Raw genomic sequence first — 22163 nt, 5'->3', positions numbered from 1 at the left:
ACAGAAAAGCTTGTATTACTGAATGTAATATATGTGAAATGAATATATTATAGTCTATTTTTGCCATGGAAATAAATATTTGAAGCAACTATGAGTTTTTATTGTTCCATTGTTAAAAGAAAAATCAGAGAACTTAGTTTTCATGTGTAGTCCTAGGTTGGGACTTTACCTTCTGTACGTAAAGAAGATCACTCTTCTAAAACACTGCAAGTACTGTCCTGAATCTCAGTACAAAGATAAAACTTGTACTGTCAAATACTAATAGCTGTCATCTTTGTGGCAGGAAAGTCTTGCACCTGCTTCCCCACCATTTTTGTTTACAATGTTTTGCATTTTCTAAAGCTATTTTTAGTATTGAACATAGAGTTTCCCCATAACTTTTAAGTGGAGGAGGGATAAAAAGATTTTGAAAGTTGAAAAACCCTTTCCGAAAGCATGTGAGAGAGGGAACTGTTGATTGTATACTTACTTACGATCATTGGAGCTGCTACCAATGACTAACACTGAAGTTTTTCTTCATTTTATAATTGGCATTTAGTCAATAAAGGAGGTGGTGCAAAAGATTTGATGTGTAACACCTGGTGCAGCACAAGACTGCATGATGTCACGATAAATGAATCGCATGCTGGGCATTGCAATTTCACTGGGCAATGGCATTTCCCTTGTCCTTGCTAAACGCCTAGTGCGCTGCCCACTTAACTGAAATCTGAAACGACTGGGCTTTTAACTAAAATTTGTCTTCTAGGTATGATTAATTTGATGGCATTAATCAACTTAAGGTAAGACAGTGACATACCAGCTATTCATGTACTTGTCTGATCAGTTCCCAAATCCTGGGGAGCGTGCTGTGCAATGTTCAGTGTGGGAAAAGCTCTCTTATTTGACACAGATTCAAAATCAGAAGAGGGAGATGTCACTTTTTGGGGTCCTAAGCACATGGTAAAAATAGCCAGTAGTTCTGACATTCTGATCAGACTTACTATTTATACTGGGTTTAGACCTGAGGCAAAGGTCTCTTCAGAAACCTAGGTTTCCCCTAAATCCAAATCACTCTAACCTGTAGCTGTTATTTTTCAGCACTGTAAAATCCCCATTACAGCCTTCTGGTGGCCAGAGCTGGCTGACAGGGAAGTGAATTGATTCTTGGAATTGGCATAGCCCGCCAGAAGCTTTCTTGGGCAAGAGCTCCAGGACTTCGTACAAGAGAAACTTAGGGGAGCTGTTGAGAGGGGCTCCTCGCCTAGTGCCTTGACTAGGGGAACTGAAGGAGCTCTCCCTCAGCTGTTAGGGTTGTTTGAATCCAGAATGCCTGTGGGCAGGTGAAGGTTACATGAAACTCATCAATGACAGGTACTTAGCTGGAAGTTTTACATGTGGCAGTTGCTCTGTTTAGGATCTGATGCGTTTGTTTTTTTTTTTTACACCAATTCCTTTTTCCTGAGGGGTCAATATAACATATAAATATGTGTTCTCTCTCTCTCCACTATTTTTATGAGCATCCCCTGGAGGGCTGAACTCTGCATGAAGACAAGCTGCCCAGTGACACAGAAAAGTTGCCAGTTTACCTCCTGCAGCCTGAGAACTACTTGTGGATGTTCACAATTTGTGAATATGATGGGAATGTCACTTGCACAGGTACTGCCAGGAGAATGGTGTTGCAGGCGAGTTGGAGTTGAGTGAGGACTGGGTGATCGGTGAATGCTTGTCAGCTCTGAACTTCGCAAGTTATTTCGTATCGTGGTGTATCCCGTTGTCTCGGTTTGGCTCTTGGGCAAGTCAAATCTCATGCCATCAGCACTTGCATTTGAGTGATGGGAACATAATGCATAGGGAAAGGGTGGTTCTGATACCTAAAAGCTAATTCTGTTATTACAATTACTTTAAACTAGCCTCATTAATTCAAAGAAAAAACAAGTGTAAGTAAGATATGGGTGAGCCTGGGACTATTTTACCACAAAACTTCTTTATCTTTGAGGCGCACAGGGTTGAAGACATGTAACATTTGACGTCATGGCATTTTTGGGGAGCTTTTCTGAAGCAAGGACTTCAGGACACAGGCGTGTTCTTGGGGTCACTGCATGCAAAACGGTACAACATAGAAGTGAGAGCTAGAAGGGGCAGAGCTTAGAAAAATTCTGTCCCATTTCTGATCAATCACCACATCTCCCAGCCTCATCTGCATGACAATCTTTCAGGCAAACATCTAAGTTTAAAGCAAACATCTGCCATCCCTAACATACCAAACCAGTATTATTTGCTGCCCTGCTTATTCTATGGATTTAAAGTATCTGTTGTAATAAACAAAACAACCAGAAAAGACTTGGAGGGCTTGCAGATAAGGTTCAGATTATCATTATTATTATTATTAACCATTTCTAAAATGGCAATCATGTGCCTTACATAAATTTAGAAGGACATCAAATCCTTCCACGAACAGACCCTGAATTATCATACCCAGAGGCGAATGAAGAATTTTCACTGGTGTTAAGTACCTATGAAGAAAGCCCCTGTCAAGCCTGGCTAATACTGATAATCGGTGATTTAAGGGAACTGCATACTTTGTGTGCGCGTGTGTGTATCTGATTTCTTCTGTCTGCATGCTGTGCTAGTCACGACTGGTAGAAGCTGAAAATGTCTTTCCATTGACAAAAATCTTCAGGGCGCTAGAAGATAGTCTGATTTTAGTTTGATAATGTGAAAGATACTATTTTAGCAGATTTATCAGGGCTTATTGAGTTTCCTGCACCAGAGCAGTATAGAAATAAATTAATTTGTTCTGAAATGAGTGTTTTTGAGCCCCCAGAAATAGCAAGTGCTCACTCTGTATTTCAAAAATTTGTCTCCTGAAGGCCAGGAGCTGTAGGTCTCTACCACTTTAAATTCCATCAGTCACAAAATGTTTTCTTCTCTCCCTGAATTAGGGGAAGCAATCTAATTTGAAACTATAAATCTTAGGGAGTTGTACTGCCTCAGTTTTCCGTTTTAAGCCATCCTTTAACTGACACATTAAAAACATGACATTATTTTTATTTCCTGACTCTTGTGGTCCTGAAAGCTATCTTGCAGAGGCAGGCCAGCTATGATAATCAGTAAATCTGATTAGATTTTCTTTGGGGGGGATTTCTGGCTTGAAAAAGATAAGTATATAGACAAGGATCAAGTCTGTCAAAACCTGGCGTTCGATTCACTTCCTGACAGCAGCTCCATAATGATTAAGGAGAAAATCACAAGCAACACAGTGGCTCCACCAGCCCGCGACAGTTGGCCTGCTGATCCCACTTGTTGTGGTGAATTATCGCCCGGGGACACTGGACCCAAGGACTTGTTCCTTCCAGGGTGCTGGTAGGTGATTCTTTCTTCCTCTCTCCTGCTGCATGGCTCTTTCCACCTTACTTGAAAAGAATCCCTACCACCTTCCGTAGATGTGCTGCGACTCTTGCTAGAGCACACGCGTTCCTGTAGCAATGCCCTGCCCAAATGTGGTCATCTGTTTTCTCCCTCATAAGGAGAGGGGAAACACTGCACTGCAGTAGTAGTCAGGATCAAAACGTAATTAGGAAAGAGGAGGAAAGTGCAATTGTTCACCAAAAATAGAATCAAACATAGTTGGTTGATGAAGGATTTGTTTTCTTCCCAAGTTCCTTTTAGGTTTTAAAGGGCGGAAGGAGCTGTTGCACAGCCACCTCAATCAGTCAGCGGTAGGAATGCAAACAGCAGGTATTAGATGCAATAGCTTTGATGCACTGTGGAAAAAAACCAATCTACCTAAAATAAGGAGCATGGCGGAGTGTATGTATGCACTCCCTGCAGGCAGAGCAGAATTATTCCTTAGTGCCATGGTGTTAGTTAGGAGGGCTGCCAAGGTGAGTTTAGCACTTTCAGTGCATTTATGCCATCAAGCTGGAAATAAAATGCTCCATTTGAGCCTGTTTTCAGGACAAAAGGTCAGCCTTATCCCTCTGCACAATGCTGGTGTTTAAATAATGACAAACAAGCAGAACTGAGGCTAATTTACATTCTCTGTTGAAAGAAACGAGAAATATTGCACTACAGGCTGAATTGTCCTGATACCTGTGATGCTAACTTTGGCCATGAGCTGGCCCGTCCCATTGCTCACCTGCCCCATAGCCTTGTTACTGAGACTGTGTCATGGGTGCTTTATGGCAGGGGTGTGCGCTCACCTATCGGCTGCTTCAGGGAAAGGGATGGACAACAAGGAAGTGGCTGTGGAGATGTCCCCGGGAACCCTTTGGAGAGATCTGATTCCACCATGAAGTGAGCTGAATAGAGGCTCTGAGACGTTCAAATACTGAGGAACAGCCATGGAGAAAACACACGCTATGGAAAGCTACAGTGAGCTACATGTTTAAGCTGAAAGCCCGTGTGTAAGGCTTAAGACTTTCAAGGCGGGATGGGAGGACACATCATGCAAGCTTGTTTCTGGGGAAAGGGAAACTGAGCTGGGAGCTCGAGGAGCTCTTCTATCTTTCTCTGACAATCCACTGTTATCTGAGACGGTTGTTCCCAGCATTTGGGAAGCCTCATAGCCAGCTCTCAAACCCATGCTATCTGTATCATCTCTGGTCTTGCTTGTGTCAAACGTCAGGAAAAGCAGGGTGCCAAATGCCTCTGAGCTGAATTTCTGGTTGGAGAGGCTACACCTCTGAGGTCCTGCAAGGCATTCTCAGGCTGACAGGAGAGCTGATGGCCTTTGACACGTTGCTTCACTTCTTATTTGGCATGCGAGCGTGCTTATGGGCGAGAGAAACAGATAGCTGGGAAGAGCTGGGGTCACCTCGTAGTTCTGTTACTCATCTTCTGGAATCGGGCTCTGGCTGCTCTGAGATGTAAGGTATGCTGCAGCCCTCGGGCAGATACTGTAAGGGGAGTCCTACAGGCTTGCTGAATTCTTGGGATAACTGCAGAGAGCTCTGCACCTCGTGCTGCAGATCACGCTGCCTGTCCTCTGTGAGAATGGGACAGCAGAGCTCCGCGGCCTGCCAGGCTGAGGCTGTGTTCGAGTTTCTCTCTCAAGTTTCATATGCCTCCCAGCTCCATTTATGTAGCCTTTGCTTGCCCTTCTCAAGGTCTAATTTCATTCCCCCGATGCAGTAAGGCTGGAGGGATGGTAGGGGAGACTGTGTGTGCCGAAGCCTGTGATCTGCAGGAGGGCAGAGCAGCAGCCCCTGCCTGCGCCCAGTGGGGATGGGTGTTTGGCGCCACCCGCGTTCCTCCAGCCCGGAACGCAGTGCTGCGTTGAGACCCCCACACCTTTTGCAGGCCAGTCTCACAGTTTAAAAGATGAATGCAAATGTAACTTTTGTGTGTTGTCACCTGGGCGTCAGGCACACCTCCTGCCTTTTGCTGCCTGCTGGAATTAGCTTAGTGGGGGAGCTGAAAGGATCAGTCCCTTTAGGAGGCCTGAAGAGAGAGCCTGGCTGCTCTGGAGGCTTTCTACAGAGCACAGAGTCCCCTACACTGTAGACACAGCATTCTTGATTTTGTTTTCCCTTCACTTGAGTTAACCCTTCTTGTTGCTACTCGTGAACTGCCTGACATCCTGGAGTCCTCCCAGTTTTTCTTTAAGGTGGTTGAGATGGAGATCAGCTGCGGGTGCTCTGCAGCTCAACTGATGAGTTGGGATGCCAGTGATAACTGCCGATTCTTCTCTCCCTTCCCAGCGATGCTTTATCCCTGTGACATGCCCAGCTTCCGCTGGCCCACAATCTGCTACAGGCTTTGAAACTGAATCCTTTGACTGGTTGTGACCCATGCTGGTGTGGCTGATTAATTTACCGCTCACCTGTTTGCATATCGCTTGCTTTGCTACTTGGAATAGAAACTGAAGACGGTTGTTTCTGAATGAAGAGGATTTCGCTATTGATAAAGGAAACAGGAAGACTGGACTGCTGGTGGGTATCTGGTTTGGTTGTTTTGGAGGGTGAGAAACTGTTTTTATTTAAGTCACTGGGTGCTGTTCTGTTCCTTACAATCCGTGTCCATACCAGATGTTAGCTCCTGAGTCGTGGGGACAGCGGGACAAGTGCCTGGGAAGCGCCAGGGAGAAAGGCTCTAGAGATAGCCTGGATCCGCAGTGCCCTGCACTTGCTTATCAGTGTGTGCTCCTGCCTTGGGTGGCCAAAAAACTAAAGTGGGATGCTGGGGTTTCCCATAGCTCCCTGCAGTACACCCCAAGTTACAATTTTGTGGGTTTTCCCCTTTTCATTAATTTTTAGGTCTCAAATAGAAACGCTTCAATACAAAGGTGGAAAAATTGAGGAAGCTCTAATGTATCTTTGAAGACCAATGTTAACGAGTGGCATCTAAAGTTCTACTCTGCACCTGTGTTCTACCTGATTATAGGTCTCACCATTTTTTTAAAAGGTGGAATAAATAATGATTTCCCTTTCCCCTTTCCTTTCATCCTACGTTCCCTTTAAAATTCATTTTCCATTGCTATTTGTCCTTCCCCCAGGCTGTGGCCCAGCAATGCCGCCTTTCACTGGTGCTCAGGCACAGAGGAACTGAAGGGTGTTTTTGGGATGGCTTGCTGGTTAGAAGCTGTGCTGTCACTGCATTGAAATAGTCTGCATTAGGTGCTATGAATGAAATTCCGGGACCTAATTTTTATTTATGCTAATGCTTTAGTACTCTTTTTGATACTCCTCGCGCAGATCATTGCTGAGAAAAAGGTAGCACTTCTTTCCCCACTGTCTGATGGAGCCATTTCTACTTGAATTATGAAATGTGATCAGTTGAGCTGCATCATTCTACAGCTCCTGTTGCATAGCTATAAATGATGCGAAGGTGTACAGAAACATAGAGAAACAGAACCCCAGAGTCATTCTGCAGCTAAGCCTAAATGAAAAATGTGTAGTTGCCTTAGTCATGGGGTCGATTGGGGATAAAAGGATAGCTTGCATTCTGCTTGCAGGTTTTTGTTTTCTGGTCAGCCCTAAGACATCTAAGCACCTGTTTCTTTCATCACATTAATCTTTCCATCAAATGAGCAAAAGCCCCACTTTGCTTTGTAAATAAATGGGATCCTACCTTTGAAAACAAGAGCAGTGATGACAAAACCGGAGGCTTTAAAGATAAGAGACTGGTTTGTTACAGAGCAAAGTAACAACAGCGCGCTTTTGTCCATTTGAAGTAAACATTGATGATGTTATGCGTGCGCTCATCGCCCTCATAAACAGGGGCAGAAATCAGTCTTTCCAGCGCAGATCACAGCTGCCGACTGCTTCCAAGATCGTTACTTCTGAAGCATGCAGGTTTGTCATGGTGTCGTGACTACCTTGTTCTGCTGTTGCTTGTGCCAAAACCTGAGTATATCACCAAGTAAAAGGCGAAAAAACAAAACAAAACCAAACCCCAAACCAAAAAACCACTCAGAAAAAACAACAAAGCTTGCTTTTATTTGTCTTATCAGTGATAAGATTAAGTGGGTCAGGCTTGCATATCGAGTTGCTTAAACACTTTAAGGTGGTGCTTCAAGCAGAAGTTAAGTGTGAATAATAGGGAGAACGTTTTAAGCCCTGGATAGCCTGAATATAGCCTGAATAGCTTTTGGATCCGTAGCTAAACTAATTGATTTTATATAAATAACATTTCTTTAGAATGTTTTTTCCCCGCTAGCTGGTGGGATTGGCTGTTCAATGAGAAACCAGTTCCTCGGACTGGGCTGACCACTCCAGCTGCAAGGATGGAGTGTGTGATCTTCCAGTTTTTTACTAGAAACTTCACTCTGGATCCAGGAAATGTTCACATGGTTGAAGCAGAAAGATGCTTTCTTTGTGAAAGGTCTGCTTTAATGAATCCATCTACTCTTTTAAGTTCCATCTACCTACAAAAAATATCCTTGATGTTCAGACAGCTCATCAACAGAAAGTATGGTCAAGGAACTTTTCTTGTTTATTTTCGTGTTACTCATGCTACAGGAAGTGAGTGTGTCATTGTCTGCACTTCTCTGAGGTGACGTCATGACCACTTTCACTGCTATGGTGTTTATTTTTTTTTTTATTTGTGGAATTTAAATGTGAAATTCTTGTTAATCTTTAATCAGACTCCTGTTGACCACAAGCCAAAGCTTGATGAGTGATCTTTTTTATGACAAGCAAGTTATACAAGTGTAGTGATAGGTAGGGAAAAAAACCCTGAATTCCGTTATTGACCAAGATCGGAGAACTCAGAATGGAGGGCACCAAGAGCGAGTGAAGTCCTGGCTGAGCAGCAAACAGCCTTTATACTTGATTCGTCTGACCACGCTCTTTAGTTTTCAAACCAGTCCCTCTGTGTTAAAATTATTCAGAAACATCTTGCCATTCAGCGCTGTGGGGTAAGGAACAGAGAGGGAGGTTCCTTGGGGATGGGAGACATCCACGTTTGTCCTTGTGATGGAGGACAAACCACCCCTGCACCATGCTGCATCAGTCCGGTGGGTGTTTGTCTTTCCAACAAGACAAGTGCTGATGGAGGGATGCAAAATCCTCACGTTATCTTACCTACTTCTCAGTGAGCCAGAGCCCACCAGCTGCGGGCCAGGTTTGCAGGCCAGCCAGTCGAGCGCAGCAGATGAAAGGCTCGTGCCCATCCGCACAGCTGCGTGTGCGCGGCTGAAATAAACCCGGGTCTGCTCTCGTTGTCAGCAAGTCTAATTTATTATTGTGGCAGAAGCAGCCAGGAAAGTGCCTTTCGTTTTTGGGGGAATTGCAATGCAGTGCCAGAAACGTTGCTTTTGTTTAATTGGCTTTCTTTAGAGTTTTTTTAAGATTCCCACCCTGCTTCTGCCCCAGCACCCCCCCCCCCCAAAAAAAAAAAAAAAAAAGTTTATGCTTCACAAGTGAATCTGTGGTCTATGTCTAGTGAAGCTACTTCTAGCTGCAATCGGTCATCTAGCTTACGGAATCACTAGTTTTTGGTAGACACTCATGAGCCACGGGGGAGGCAGGTGGGAGCACTTGTATGTGTGAACCGTGTCCTGGTTTGACGTAAAACAGAACCAACTTTCTTTTCAGTAATTTTACTTTTCAGTTAAGTCTCTTCTAACTGACTGCACGCTCTGAAATTAACGGCATATTTTTAAGACTGTAGTCCACTCCCAGAGTGGTAAGGCCTGATTGCTTATAAATTGTAAAAGGAATGGTACACAGAGAGGCTCCTGCTGATACTTGCTGCTATAACAACCCAGGTCAGCTCGCTTGGCTGCGTGCCCTGGTGGAGGGCTGGAGGCAGAAAACCTGCATCACGCTCAGTATAAAAGCTGAGGGATCAAAGGGGTCAGGCTTGCTCTTTCTTCAATGGCTGGCGTCCGAGGAGGGCTCTGTTCGTCTGCCTCTGATCCCAATCCAGGCATTCTTGAATCCAGATCTGGAATCCAGTTCCCGTCTATCGCTGAGTCCAGTCTGGGACTTTCCCAGTGTGTGATCGTCATCCTGGGAGCTCAATATGGTTTTGTATGTATTGTATAGATATCATTATTTTCTTTGTTAATATTATTATCTTTTCTTTTTATTATTAAAGTAGTTTTAATTTTCTTTTCAATCGGTAAGTCTCTCTCCCTTTTTTTCTCACCCTTCTCTTCTGGGAAGGGAGAGAGAGAGAGAAAGACAGTATCTGTTGTTTGGTTAGTGGCCAGCCCAGCCCCAACCATGACAAACTGCAACCACTTGGGTTTGTCCTTGGAGGAAGCAGATTTAGGCCAGCCCTAAGCGCTATTTGGGGACAGGGTTTATCTGCTTCCTCAGGCTTCTTACAGTTCCTCACCTACAGAAGACAATACAACTTCCTGGCACTTCCTCAGAACCTCATGGTGAGCTCGTTCTGCAGTAACGTGGATGCCAGGTAATAGCTGTACTGATTACACACAGAAATTTGGGCCGATTTTGTGCAATGCATATGCTAACGTCAATGTAAACTCTAATCATAAAATAGACCACCTTTTCTCCATTTGCTGTACGAGATGCCTGATGGGTCTTCTACTAGTCTTAGGTACTGACTGATGACTAACTCGATGTTTTTTCAAAACTAAAGCTTGATGCATAACACTATGCCAAGGTTGTCATTAGTGCAAGAAATTTAACTGTGTATTTTAGTGTTGCGCAGGTTGAAAATTGCTGCAGCCTTCGCTTTCCAGAAACATCAGCTGAATCATGGACAACTAGGATTAAATAGCTCAAGAGCTGCCATATGCAGTAGCTAGAGATAAATGTCCTTTTCAGGCAGGAAAGCTGATGGGAGGTGAGGCAAAGACTGAGCGCAGCCGGTGCTGCAAAACGGCTCTTTATTCCCCTTGGTACAAGGAATAAGATGAATTGAATTCACGGCTGAGGAAGGAATTCACGGCTGAAGGAATGAGGGCTGAAGAAGGAATGATCATCTACCCCCACCAAAAGAAATTCTTATGTTCGGAAAGTTGCCTGTCCACACTCATTCCTTTAGGTAATGCAAGGAAAAGGTATGTTTCTTATCTTCTCCAGATATTGTAAAAGCAAAAAAAAGTTGATTGTATGAACTTCATGCCTCAATGGGATTTAACGTCAAAAAATGGACGGAACGTTCAGAGAGGAAAAAAATGCCGCCTTCTTCCGGGATGGACAAACAGTTCCATCCCTGCCCTGCAGGTATGTAATATACCATGTTTTGGTGTGGATAAATTGAATTCTTGCAGACTAAAAAGATCTTGGATCTTTATAGCAGGACCACAGCTGCACTAGCAATGTGTTACCAATCGATTTATTTATTATAAATAAAAAACAATAAATATTTGGTAACGTGCTATTACAGCTTTCTAAAAATATATATCTATTTCAATATTCTCAAAAGTTAGTTCTGAGTTATACAATTATAGACAAAATATACAAAATTTGATAACCAAAACTACCCTTTACAGTCTACATTACAACAGATATTAATTAATGCCTAATTAATAAATACCCTGCTAGAAAGACTTTAGCAGTGTTTTAACAGAAATAAACTGAAAATAAATAATTTACTACTATTTAACAAGTGGCAGTTCTCCACAGAACTAGCTCCATCCCTCTTCAACAGCTATATTTTGGCTACTGTTAGGAATAGTCGTGTGAGATCTGAAGGGCCTCTGCAAAGGTTTCTTCAAGATCATCAAGTTCCCTGTTGGTTTCCAAATCAGTGTCACAAGTAATCAAATGTAAAGTTGCCCCACATGAGGGTGAAGTGTCTGGCTCTTCTTCAGCTTCCACACAAGAGTGAGACTCTGTCCCAGCATCCACCATTTTAGCGACATCTTCTGAAAAGTCATCCTTGTTCTGTGTCTCCTTTGAACTTCCCCTGCATACTGGTGATTCACGTTTGTTTGGTTCCTTTAACGATAATTCCATGGTCCCAAAGAATTCTTCACTTTTTGTAGGTTTTCTTTGCCTCTGACTTTTACTGGTAAACTCAAGCTCTTCCATCACGTCAAACTCTTGCAGATCCAGTGAGTCGAAGGCTCCCCAGCCTGGGTGGATTTGCTCCGCACCACTGCCCGCGTTGCAGCCCAGGTCTGCTTTCAGCACATCCAACAAGTGGCGCATCTTGCTCTAGGGGATGAAGAAAGAAAGGGGTGACACTTCTCCAGTCGCGTGGCCCCCATCTGCCCAGAACTCAGGGCTTAACTCTGAGGTAAGGAAAGGCAGGCTGCTTACAATCGAGTGACTAAATTATACAGCGAGTGTCACCACACTGAACTGACTACTGTCCCTCTTTTGTGACTGTGCCTGTGACTCACGCATCACGGTAGGTCAGGAGTCTGCAAATCTCATTTACAGAGAGCGCTGCTCCCCGGTGAGCATTCCGGTTACCTTTACCAGCAAATACGCCAGCGCATTTCCACTGTACCTTGGAAACGCTGCTGAAGCCCCGTGCAGAGAGGGAGGCAGCTACGGGGGCAGCACCTACCTCATCCAAACGGGTCTTATTTTCTTGAATATGACACTCAAACAGTTCTTCCAGAACTCTACAAATGAACAATTAAATGAATTAACAGGAAGAAAACCAACGTTTAACAGATCTATAGAAACGAATGACCTCAGGTTTTTAGTTTCATTTCTTAGCTGAAATGGGACCACTAAGGTTGTTTCCCGCTGGCCGTGTGCTCAGCAGGCAGACCCATGGTAGCCATGGGGTGATTTGTAGCGTGTTTGGTCGGTTGGGTCTGGACGGTGGGAAAACCCAACGATCCAGTGGTGGCATGCTGAAGTATCCAAAATCTCTCAGGTGCACCACAGTGGCTGATATACCCAAGTGTAAATAAAGGGAAGGAATAAAATCCAGCTTCAGAAAAAAATCCAGAGAAAAATCCTCAGTCCCAACCAAGAGCTCTCTCCCATTGCTTAATCAGGATGAGAAAAAAATTCAGGACAGAAGTGTTTTGTGACAACTAAGGTACACAGTCATTGGAACAAATTTCCAGAAGGTCAAGTGAATTTAATCTCATTTACAACAGAAATTGTTAAAAAAAAAAAAAAAATGCAAGAAGGGTTTTAAGGGAAGACAACCTTATTGTAAAAAAAGAACCAGAGGGAGACTGCTCTTGAAACTTCTCAAAGATTAATTTTTGGATTCAGTGTATTTAACATTCTCATTGATAGCCGACATGAGAAACAAAGTGAGAGTGCACAGAATAGAAAAACAGCTGGGAACATTATCAATCCAGAAGAAGATCAGAATATTATGCTGAAATTAGACTGCCCTGAAAATGGAATTACAAAAATGGGTTAAAATTCTGTATCAGAAATAGTGCAGGATTTTTTTTGCTATAAACTTGATAGTTCTTTATCCAAAGGAACTGATATGGAAAAGAATTTGGGAGTACTACTCAAATACATGAATTGTATCATAACTTAGCATTTAATTATTGAAAAATACCTGATTTAGCAGCTGGTGAGCCCTTATCTGAAACAGTCTGTAATCCTGATAACCCACCTTGAAGACTGAATTCATATTAGAACAGGAACAAGGACAGAAGGGAGATGGAGGATCTGTTGTGTGAAAGAGTAGTAACTTGGTTTATTTAGCAAAAAAGATGTTGCAAAATAAAATGATTTCTTCTTAGCATCACTCCACCGAGGGCTGCAGGTCATTTTCTAACAGAAGCTTTATCTCATGGTACAACAGCAGCAGATCAAAGACCCACAGGTCTTCCCTAGTTATCCTTTCTTACATAAAGCAAAAAAGAAAAGGAAACAAAGCAAAAGCAAGAGGTAGCTGTGTAGTATCTGTATATTCTTTCTTACAGGCAAAGAAATGATTATCAAACACTACTTCCCTTTCTTACAGAGTCCATATTTTTCTGACACAGCATTACAAATTTGAAAACAACCGTAACCTACCTGTTAGAAAACAGCCCAAGGCTAAGAATATCATTTGTTACATCTTCAATGAAAGCTAAATATAAAAGCTCCTCTTCTCTGCAGGGAGAATAGAAAACCCAGTGTTAAATGTTTTAAAATAGAGACACATATTACACAATGCAGTAGGTCCAATCACCGTTACGGGAAATGCCATTAAGAAGACTGTATAGTTCTTCCCACCAGCTGCTATTTTTCAAAACGGTAATTCTATCAGGAAAAACTGACCCTTTCATTCATTTTGAATAATAATAAAAAACCCTGTGTAAAATATCAGACTTTTAGAAAGGCCACTATGGTGCTCTGTGTTTATGCTAACTTTCTGTTGTGGTATAAATTAGCGCAGAGATCCTGAGTGACGAATCGGCAAATCTTGGAAAGCGCTCTGAACCTGCTCTGCACTGAGGAAGAAAGGGGCGCTAACTGGGAAGAAAATGTAAAATTGCAGTTTGATGCTCTGAGTAAAGGCTTCCAAAGGAGCTTCTAGAGAATCTGACCGCAGCTGAAAAGTGCTAGTCCTCAGTGGAAGCTCAGAAAAATCTAAGTGCTTATTTGCCAACCCCCACTCCTTTCAAACAACAACTCTCTGATGTACAAAATCCTTGTTAGTGTGAGATGTGGCTTTCACCTCTTTGATTGAATTTCTCTCTGGTTTAATACCTCTTAAAGCCTTGTTGATGCCAGCTGCTCTAAAGGGGAGACTCTCCAAAAGTTTGGAGTTCTGTTTCGAAAACAACAAGAGAGAAAACCCCCAAAGAAAATATTTCAGTGCCGTTTCTCTCTCATAGCATCTTTCTAAATATCCCGAAGTATTCAATCAAGCTCTATCAAACATCCTCCAGTCTTAATAAACAGAAAGTAAAAAATGGGATACATCTTGCATGACTTTCATTATGTAAAATTTTTCATTCAGCTTGAATATTGTCATTTTGGTTCCCTCTATCATCAAGAGAGAAAGGTATCTATAGCTGATCTCTGATACCTATATAACACCCTTAAAGTTAGACAAGAACAAGCCTCTCCTAAAGCACAAAGAATTACACAACTTTCTTAAGGTCGCACAATAAATCACTAGCAGTTTTTCTGATTCTTAGCATATTTCAGAGCAGAAATGTGGTTAAGAATGCCCCTAAACTCAACATTTTACCTTGCCAATGTTTGCTTCAGCCAGATTACAGCCCTAAAAAAAGAAAATCTATAGCCACTGGTTAATAAGTGAAGTCTATCTATCTTCTTTTTTGATTCACATGGAAACTGTTAAGTATTACAAAATTCATAGTCATATAAATTCTACTGTAGATTGCGAACAACAGTTTATTCTGAGTCCTCGTTTACTGATTCGAGTTCATCAGTTTTGAGGAAGGGTTTCTAGCTTAATGATGCAAACTAGCAGAAAGCCAGTTCAAGCATACTTACTCAGTCTCGATAGTCCTCCTTGCTGAAGGCTGCTGAGAATACAACGACGTCTCTCTAATCAGAAAATCAGAGGGGAAGAAAGAGCAGAAAGCAACGTTCTAAAAAAACCCCTTTCTACTACCTTGCATCTCACTTTCTTCTGGAGCCATGCTGTGCCATTATACCACTTCCTCTTGGAAAAAATCCACTAGAACACCCCCAAACCCTGCTCCAGTAGCAAAATCCACTGCTTACGCTGAAGCCTGAAAGACTACGGTTCAAGGGTATTATAACACCTCACTAGATGCGGAGCTCTAATACCTCAAAAGACCTCAGTGTTACTTCAGATGCCGTACAGACCTCCACTGTCCGTGAGAGTGCTTTTTTTTTTTTTTTAACTCAGAGTACAATTGTTACTCAGGTACAAATGCCTTTGTATGAAAAGGCTGGAGAGCAAATCGGCAAGTCAAGCGTGATGCTCAGGTCGGCAATGAGGAGAATCAGCTGTCAGCCCTGGGCTCTGGCCTGATTTCCAACACTGTTCTTCTATCCTAGACAATATTCTGAATCTCAGTGTTACATTTTCAGAAGAAAAGATGTGGGAAATGCCTTTGGTCTGCAATTCTCACAGATCATAGATTCATAAGGCTGGATGCCTGCAGACCTTTTTTCCTGAAAGGAAATGCCAACTGGAATACCAACCCGCTACGTAGTTGTAGCGCTGTGTAAGAAATACATAGTTTTTAAGCTCTGATGGAGAGCGCTAACAGCTGTATTAACATGTCATCAGTCTCACTCCTGACAAAAATATTCATATATTTCAGAGTTCTCTTTCTTGAATTGGCTTCCCAGTGGAACTTTATCATAAGAAAATAATGAATTTTGAAATTGAGATAGGCCATTGATCTAAAAAAACCAACCAAAAGTCCTGTGAGAAGAGACTTGGTAATGAAGGTTTATGACCTAAGAAGAAGCTGTATGGAAAGCAAGAAGGAATGCTTCAAATATTCCTTCCTGCTGTAAATCAGTCACCTTAGGAAGGAGTACGGAAAAGCAGCTATTTCTCTCTCGGGCTCATCCAAAGTATATCTTCTACCTTCAGCCTACAACACAGAGAGAAGATCTTTATTATCACTGCAAATACACAGAAAATTTTACCATTAAAATGAACCTAATAACTATCTGTGATTAAGCAGCCCTCCAAATTTTATGTCTTTTCTGAGGAACTGTGGGTAAACTGAGACATAGGGCAGAGACTTTGCTTTGACATCCAAAATTTTAGTCGGGGGCAACAGGAGATGCGGAACATTTCTCCCCTGACAAGTACGTTAAAGATGAATCATCTAAATGCCAGAGGGGGTTGATGTCACCAACAGGAGTAAAATTTGGTATGCAAAAACAGGAAACCAGCACCGTAAATCACATCTCTTGAGCTGCCTCCACAAAAATGATGGAAGGTAAAGTTGATGACTGCCTTCATTTTAAATGATAATACCCTGAAAGCACCTCTCTAAAGCTACATGACGTGCTGTTGTCACTTTTACAACAGCCAAAGAAAAAGTCAGATATGACAATTTTGAAATGAAATCAGAAGTTCTTCATGGAACTGGAGTGAAGCCTTCTGAATAACCATTTAACCTTTTCTTAACGAGGTCAGCTGTAGATGCAGATCAGTTCAGGTGTAGCCACCCTTCTGTAAAGCTATAACTACACATTCTCTCTCACCCCTCTCCTCCAATGAATAAACCAGAATTATTTGCTTTATTAAGCCAGAGACATGAGGAGTCTGACCCCGGAGCCTCTATCGAGGAAGAAAGTCCACAGTTATTCAAGTACTTCTCTTACGTTTGACAGGGCTCTTTGATTAAGGACTTGCCTGTATAGTGGCTACAAGGTAAAGCACAAAATAAGAACCTAACTTCCGATCGAACTCTTCCATGCAAATATTAGTACAAATTAAGACAAAATAACTTTGTATTTGAAGTCTAAGAAATATTTCAGGTCTTTTGCCTGCTTCCCTCTGCCTCCCAAAGATGCTGGTATTCCATTTCATCTTTAAAATGTAATCATCTTAAATCACCATCCACTAAGGCAATTTCTGAAATACCAAATAACCAAACTACTAAATTAAGCTGTCACAAACACAGAATTAAAATCAAAATGATGGATGCAACGGTGACTCTGACAAAAAAATACTAGAAGCAGGTAGAATCTGAAATGGTGATTGTTCATTAAAGCATTCCAGATCCATTCAGCAAGACAGAAAGCGAACAGTATCAAGGAAAACTTCACCCCCCGCTGGTTTGGGTGCTTCCTCAGAGGAAGGGATTCCTTGGTTCCAATTATTTTCTCAAGGGCTTTTTGGAATATGCTGTCCAATGTAAAAATGAAGAAAAAAGATCCTTGAAAAAAACGTACCTTCTGCTACTGAAAAATAAGGTACCAATTATGTATGTCTTTAATAGGTATTTAAGCGATAGTGCACTTGTAAAAACCGTTGGAAAAAAATTTGTAATATCCCAAGATCTCTTCACGTGCCTCAATATATTTTCTTATTGTTTCCACTCATTCTTTTGAAACTCTCCAGAACTAATTCATCTCACAAAAATAAGGAAAATTAAACTTAAATCAGTTGTATACTGCTGTGGCAGAGGTGCAGTATATACTCCAAAATGATGGTGAAGGGTGTGGTAAGAGTACCCAGATGATTGATAGATGATGGCTGTATTACCTTCAATGTGATCTTCTGCTGTTCACTCACAAATTTTCTCCCAGATGCTTTGTCTGCAGATGGAAAGCTACAAAATTTTGGAATGTATTAGATTTCCAAGAAGGCTACTTTCAAAATATGCAGGATGAGAATACCAGTGCCACTATGGAAATTGCCCATCGATCCGAACAGGATGTAGTATTAAAATGTCGCGGACAGTTTAGAAAATTTCTGCCAGACTTCCATTCACATAGTAAAACTAAGCTGTCGTTCATTTTGAAGGACAACAATGGTCATACATGTGTTATGCAAATCCATTATTTGGCTGCATATTTACAGGGGATAGCTAAACTATCCAAAATAATTGTTGAGGGTTGGGAATGGAGATGGTCCTATACATTAAAAGTGTACCAGAAAAATGTGTGACCCATAAGCCAGAAAATTAATAGTTGCAATATGGAGCCGAAGCTATCCTAATTCCAATCTTATGAAATTCCTACTTTGTTCTAGGACAAAATCAGAGTTAGACATGCAGGCACTGAGGACACAAAAGAGAAAAGATTTCTCTTTATGAGGTAGTATCAGTAAAACCAGAACCAAATTAAAATGGTTTAATTTCCTAAGGAGTTCAATGCAAGAGGATATTAATTTTGTATAAAATATTTCATATAGGATACAGCTGAAGGCATTTAAATTAAAATGATAAAAAGACAATGAAGAGCTGCATTCAAGAGTTAAAAAAAGGAAAGGATCTTTGCATGATGTATTAATTAATGAACTGGAAAGTATGAGACTACAGGGGCAACAGTGGGGAACTACCTGCATGCTTATAGCGGTTAATTCTTTAGAAGACAGAAAGCACAACTACACACTAGAGAGAGCAAAGAAAAGAGAGAGGGAATGACTATCCCCAGCAGATGTGAGATCCCACGGTTTGGATTTAGTGGCAGTTTGTATCCAATTTGTATAGATGAAACTAGTTGCTCCGGAGAGAAGGCAACAAAATATGTTAGTGAAAAAATGAAAACCACATTCTGTTCCAGCTTTTGCTAAGGCTTATCTAGAATAATTTCAGAATAATTATTCTGGTTTAATACGAATGGAAATGAGAGCAAAACGTGTTGCTTTTATGAAGATAGCGTTACCATAACATCTAAATTCCACAGTTTCAAAATAAAGTTTTAATCTCTGTACCTGATCACATCGGTCTGCGTTTGAGCTTCCACATGCTGCTTGCAGTGATTTTTCCTTCTCCTTCGAGCAGGAGTGTAATACCTGTACTCTGACAGGAAAGATTTAGCATCTGATATTAAGGTGCGTGGAGTGAAAGGTTTTTGGCTACCAGTAAAGAATCCAGAGTGCCTGTCTAGAAGATCCCCACTGCGTACTTTGGAGTTGCTTCCTTGATGCCTCTGGGAATGACTAGTGCTCACAAAACTATCAGTGGAGCAACTGCATGAAAGTCCAGAGCGTTTTCTTGGTGTACTTGATGTAGTGACACTTGAGTTTGAGTTAGATGCATTAGATGTGTTCCGAGAACTTCTTCTGGCATATCTTACTGGACTGGAGCGAACCAAGCCATGCTCGCCATAAGGAGAGCGCGCTCCTGATAGGTACTGTGCGTGCTGAGCATAGGGGAAGAGACCATCTTTGTCTTCTGCTTCCAAGAAACTCTAGAAAAAATTAAAACAAGATTTGATTGCTTCGCAAGTTACCAGCTTTGCTCAGGTTGCTGCTACTCCCAGCTATTATTGTTACCGCCTTGGAGGTATTTGCTATGTAAAAGCTATCCGATTTTGTAAAATCAAACTGGTTTCAGAGCAGCCCCAGATTTTTAACAGATTTTAAAACCTAGTCATTGGAAATAAGAGCATACTAAGAAAATCGTTTGCTTCAGTAGCAAAACCTTGGTGCTTTGTTACAGAATATCAATGGCTACATCAAAACAAGAGTTTCAATCATTTTAGTCCAAAGGCTCAATACATTTTTATAAGTCAAGGAATTGTTGCATCAAGGCAAATAATTTTATCTGGGTATGCTCGGTTCATACCGCCTGGGCAAGGTAAGGTAGACATTATAATTATCCTGCTGACTAGTTCATAGTATGTATTCTCTTCAAGTGTGGAGTTGTTGCCTTTCTCCCCAGATCCTATTGGCTTCAAATCCTATCACACACCAGCTCTCTTTATAAGGTGTATATTCTGTAAGGGGCACCACGTGCTGATTCAAATTGGACCAACGTGGTAACCACTATAATGTGCTTTAAGACACGGAATAAGAAAACTGTAACCAGCTGTTCCTTCCCTCTGTGCCCCTGTTCTTCCTGTACAGGCCATAAAGCTCTGCAGTGACAAAAGGGAGAAAGGAAAGTTGATTTCCATATGCATTCCATTCTTCTCTTCTTCACGCTTCTATCAAACAAGCAAAAGCTATTAAGTAGAAGCATTATGTTATTGAAGTTGCTGAAAACCTGAGAAAGAGTGGATCCAGTGTGATGCGACTTAAAAGATATTCTGCATTATGCATTTATTTATCACATACTACCCTAACTGCCAACTGAAAAGATTCACAAGATTCACCCAGCAGCCCGTCCTGATCTTCTAATTAATCCACGTGGAAATTATTTTGAGAGACTGAGGCATGGATTCAGTGGATTTCCAGTGGTGCTTCCTTGCCTAAGCACAATATAAACCTGGAGAAAATCCTCAAGAACGCTTCACTTTTTGAAAATAATCAGATGATTAAGAATGTGGATCGAAGGCTGGATGTGTAATTTTCCCCACCAGCAAGTGACAATGGGCTGAATGCCAACAAAAGCAGCAAAATCAACTGTAAAATAAAGTACCTGTGGGAATTCTGCAAGATAATCAATGCTTGTGAGACTTGTGAAGTCTCCTACTGGGGAAGGTGAAGAGGGGAAAAAAAATAATAAAAATTTGGAAATCCTTTACATTTGTTGAAAATTCATGACACTGAACCCTGGTATAGGATAGTAATACATTACTAGCAAGGTGACAGTATATAGTATATTAACCTATGTAATTTATACTACAGATTGTAAATATACACAGATTTTGTGTTCTATCATTCAATTCCTAAAAAAAGGTGTTCTTAAAAGTTCTAAACAATATGAATTCTACTGTATAAATGTTGCATTTTCTCATAACACTGCTACTGTTACTGCTTTGAATCTACACCATTCAATATTTTCCTTTCAGAACTGCTTGATATTTTAAATTAAAATTTAATACAATTAATATACATTTTGTGGCATGCAGTAAATACTATTTAGAGGATTAAAAAATGCAGGTAGTTTACCATCAAAATTAAGTCACTGAACACACTGCTGTCATATCATGTATTTCCTTCACAGCAATTCCACATAATTTTCTCCCAAATCAGTAAGACCTATCTATGCTATTCCAGTAACTCAAAATGTTTATAGCTGCTGATGCCTAATGGGAAGGTATTTTTTTCAGTTAGCTGAGCCAAAATAAGCCCTTCTTGATGGTGTCTCATGTGAGACAACTTTATTTTACTACTACAGCATAATTAAATGCTGAACTGATAACATGCAGTAACAATACCAAACAAATGCCTGTGTTAGCAAGCAGTATAATAAGGCTTACCAGCGTGATTGTTTGCATATAAAGTAGTTGCAACGGTAGCTCAGCACTATAGAAAACAGATAAGACTGGAAAGTTTCAGAATCCACCTATACAGATGTTTTGAAAAGCTATTTCCATACCCTTCAGCGTGTATTATAAACAGCTTAATTTTTCTTGTATGCTTTTTACTCTCAGTGATTAAAACAGTCTGTGGAGCTGCGATATAAATCAGACTGTAGAAGCATTTGTGAACACATGATGAGTGCTGCCTCGCAATATACAAAATAATAAAAAAAGATATTGTTATGAGCCAACTACACAACTCATCAAAGCCACATGTTCTATTCTGTAGATGCAGACAAGTTGATCCTACAACAAGAAAAAGGGACGGGGTAAATATGGCAATATCCTAAATTTAAGCATTCCTTATTTACGGGGAAGCTTGGGGAAGTTCTTTTCTTCTCATCCTTATGCGTATCATAAGCAAAACAGACCAAGCAGCTAAGATAGTGACTAGACAGAACTGCAAAGTAAAGCCGTATCTGTGTCAGTCTTGAGATGTACTGAGAAAGAAGAATGTCTTTTGAAGGCCTTATCCTGGGGTAAACCTTTACTGCCCAAACAGGTGGGCAGTTCAGCCTTCAGATACACAAAGAAAAAATGTCAGGAACAAGGAACTATGTTGGTGACTTCAAAAAGATTTTAAGGAGTGTCAGAGAATGCTGTTTGTTTGGAATTTGTCACTAAGCTTTCATAAAATTATTTGTACACCTGCGTTGGTATAGGCAAGTTAACTGTAAACAACTACGTTAATTTTCTTCTCTAATCTGTATCTATAAAAACACCAGATGTTTAGATGGAAAAACAAAAGCAGACAAAAACATGCCTAAAATATGCAGTAACCCACTGATGTAAAGATTTTTAGCTCTATTCTTCATAAACGATTAAAAAAAAAAAACAACCCATGGAAATACCATAGGTTTGGACATAAGCACTATGAAGAACTATAACTAATGTAACTTGGAGTCAAGAATCTTGACATCTATCTTGCTTACCAATATATGTTCCTATTCTATTCATTCA

General features: G+C 41.1%; 1 protein-coding gene and 1 long non-coding RNA gene across 4 annotated transcripts in view; one reads left to right on the top strand and one right to left on the bottom strand.

Annotated features, from left to right (window-relative positions):
* The first annotated feature begins 538 nt into the window (after positions 1-538).
* Positions 539-20600, top strand: LOC141742657 (uncharacterized). Its single transcript, XR_012586801.1, has 5 exons — positions 539-1635; positions 3199-3342; positions 4168-10440; positions 11451-11640; positions 19804-20600. It is a non-coding gene; the product is annotated as an uncharacterized LOC141742657 (long non-coding RNA).
* The window catches only part of SPATA7 (spermatogenesis associated 7), a 42806-nt gene continuing 31361 nt past the window's right edge, over positions 10719-22163 (bottom strand). For all 3 annotated transcript variants that reach the window (XM_074585453.1, XM_074585454.1, XM_074585455.1), the window contains exons 6-12: positions 18667-19145; positions 17494-17560; positions 15795-15865; positions 14784-14837; positions 13350-13427; positions 11917-11974; positions 10719-11558 (exon numbers count right to left, since the gene is read on the bottom strand). In XM_074585453.1, the coding sequence (XP_074441554.1) occupies positions 11067-11558; positions 11917-11974; positions 13350-13427; positions 14784-14837; positions 15795-15865; positions 17494-17560; positions 18667-19145 (1299 nt within the window). In that variant the 3' untranslated portion in view covers positions 10719-11066. The remainder of the gene's footprint in view (positions 11559-11916; positions 11975-13349; positions 13428-14783; positions 14838-15794; positions 15866-17493; positions 17561-18666; positions 19146-22163) is intronic.

This window comes from Larus michahellis, chromosome 4, assembly GCF_964199755.1.
Source record: "Larus michahellis chromosome 4, bLarMic1.1, whole genome shotgun sequence".
NCBI lineage: Eukaryota > Metazoa > Chordata > Aves > Charadriiformes > Laridae > Larus > Larus michahellis.
Note: the sequence above shows the minus strand (reverse complement) of the source record. Positions and strands in the feature narration are given on the sequence as shown.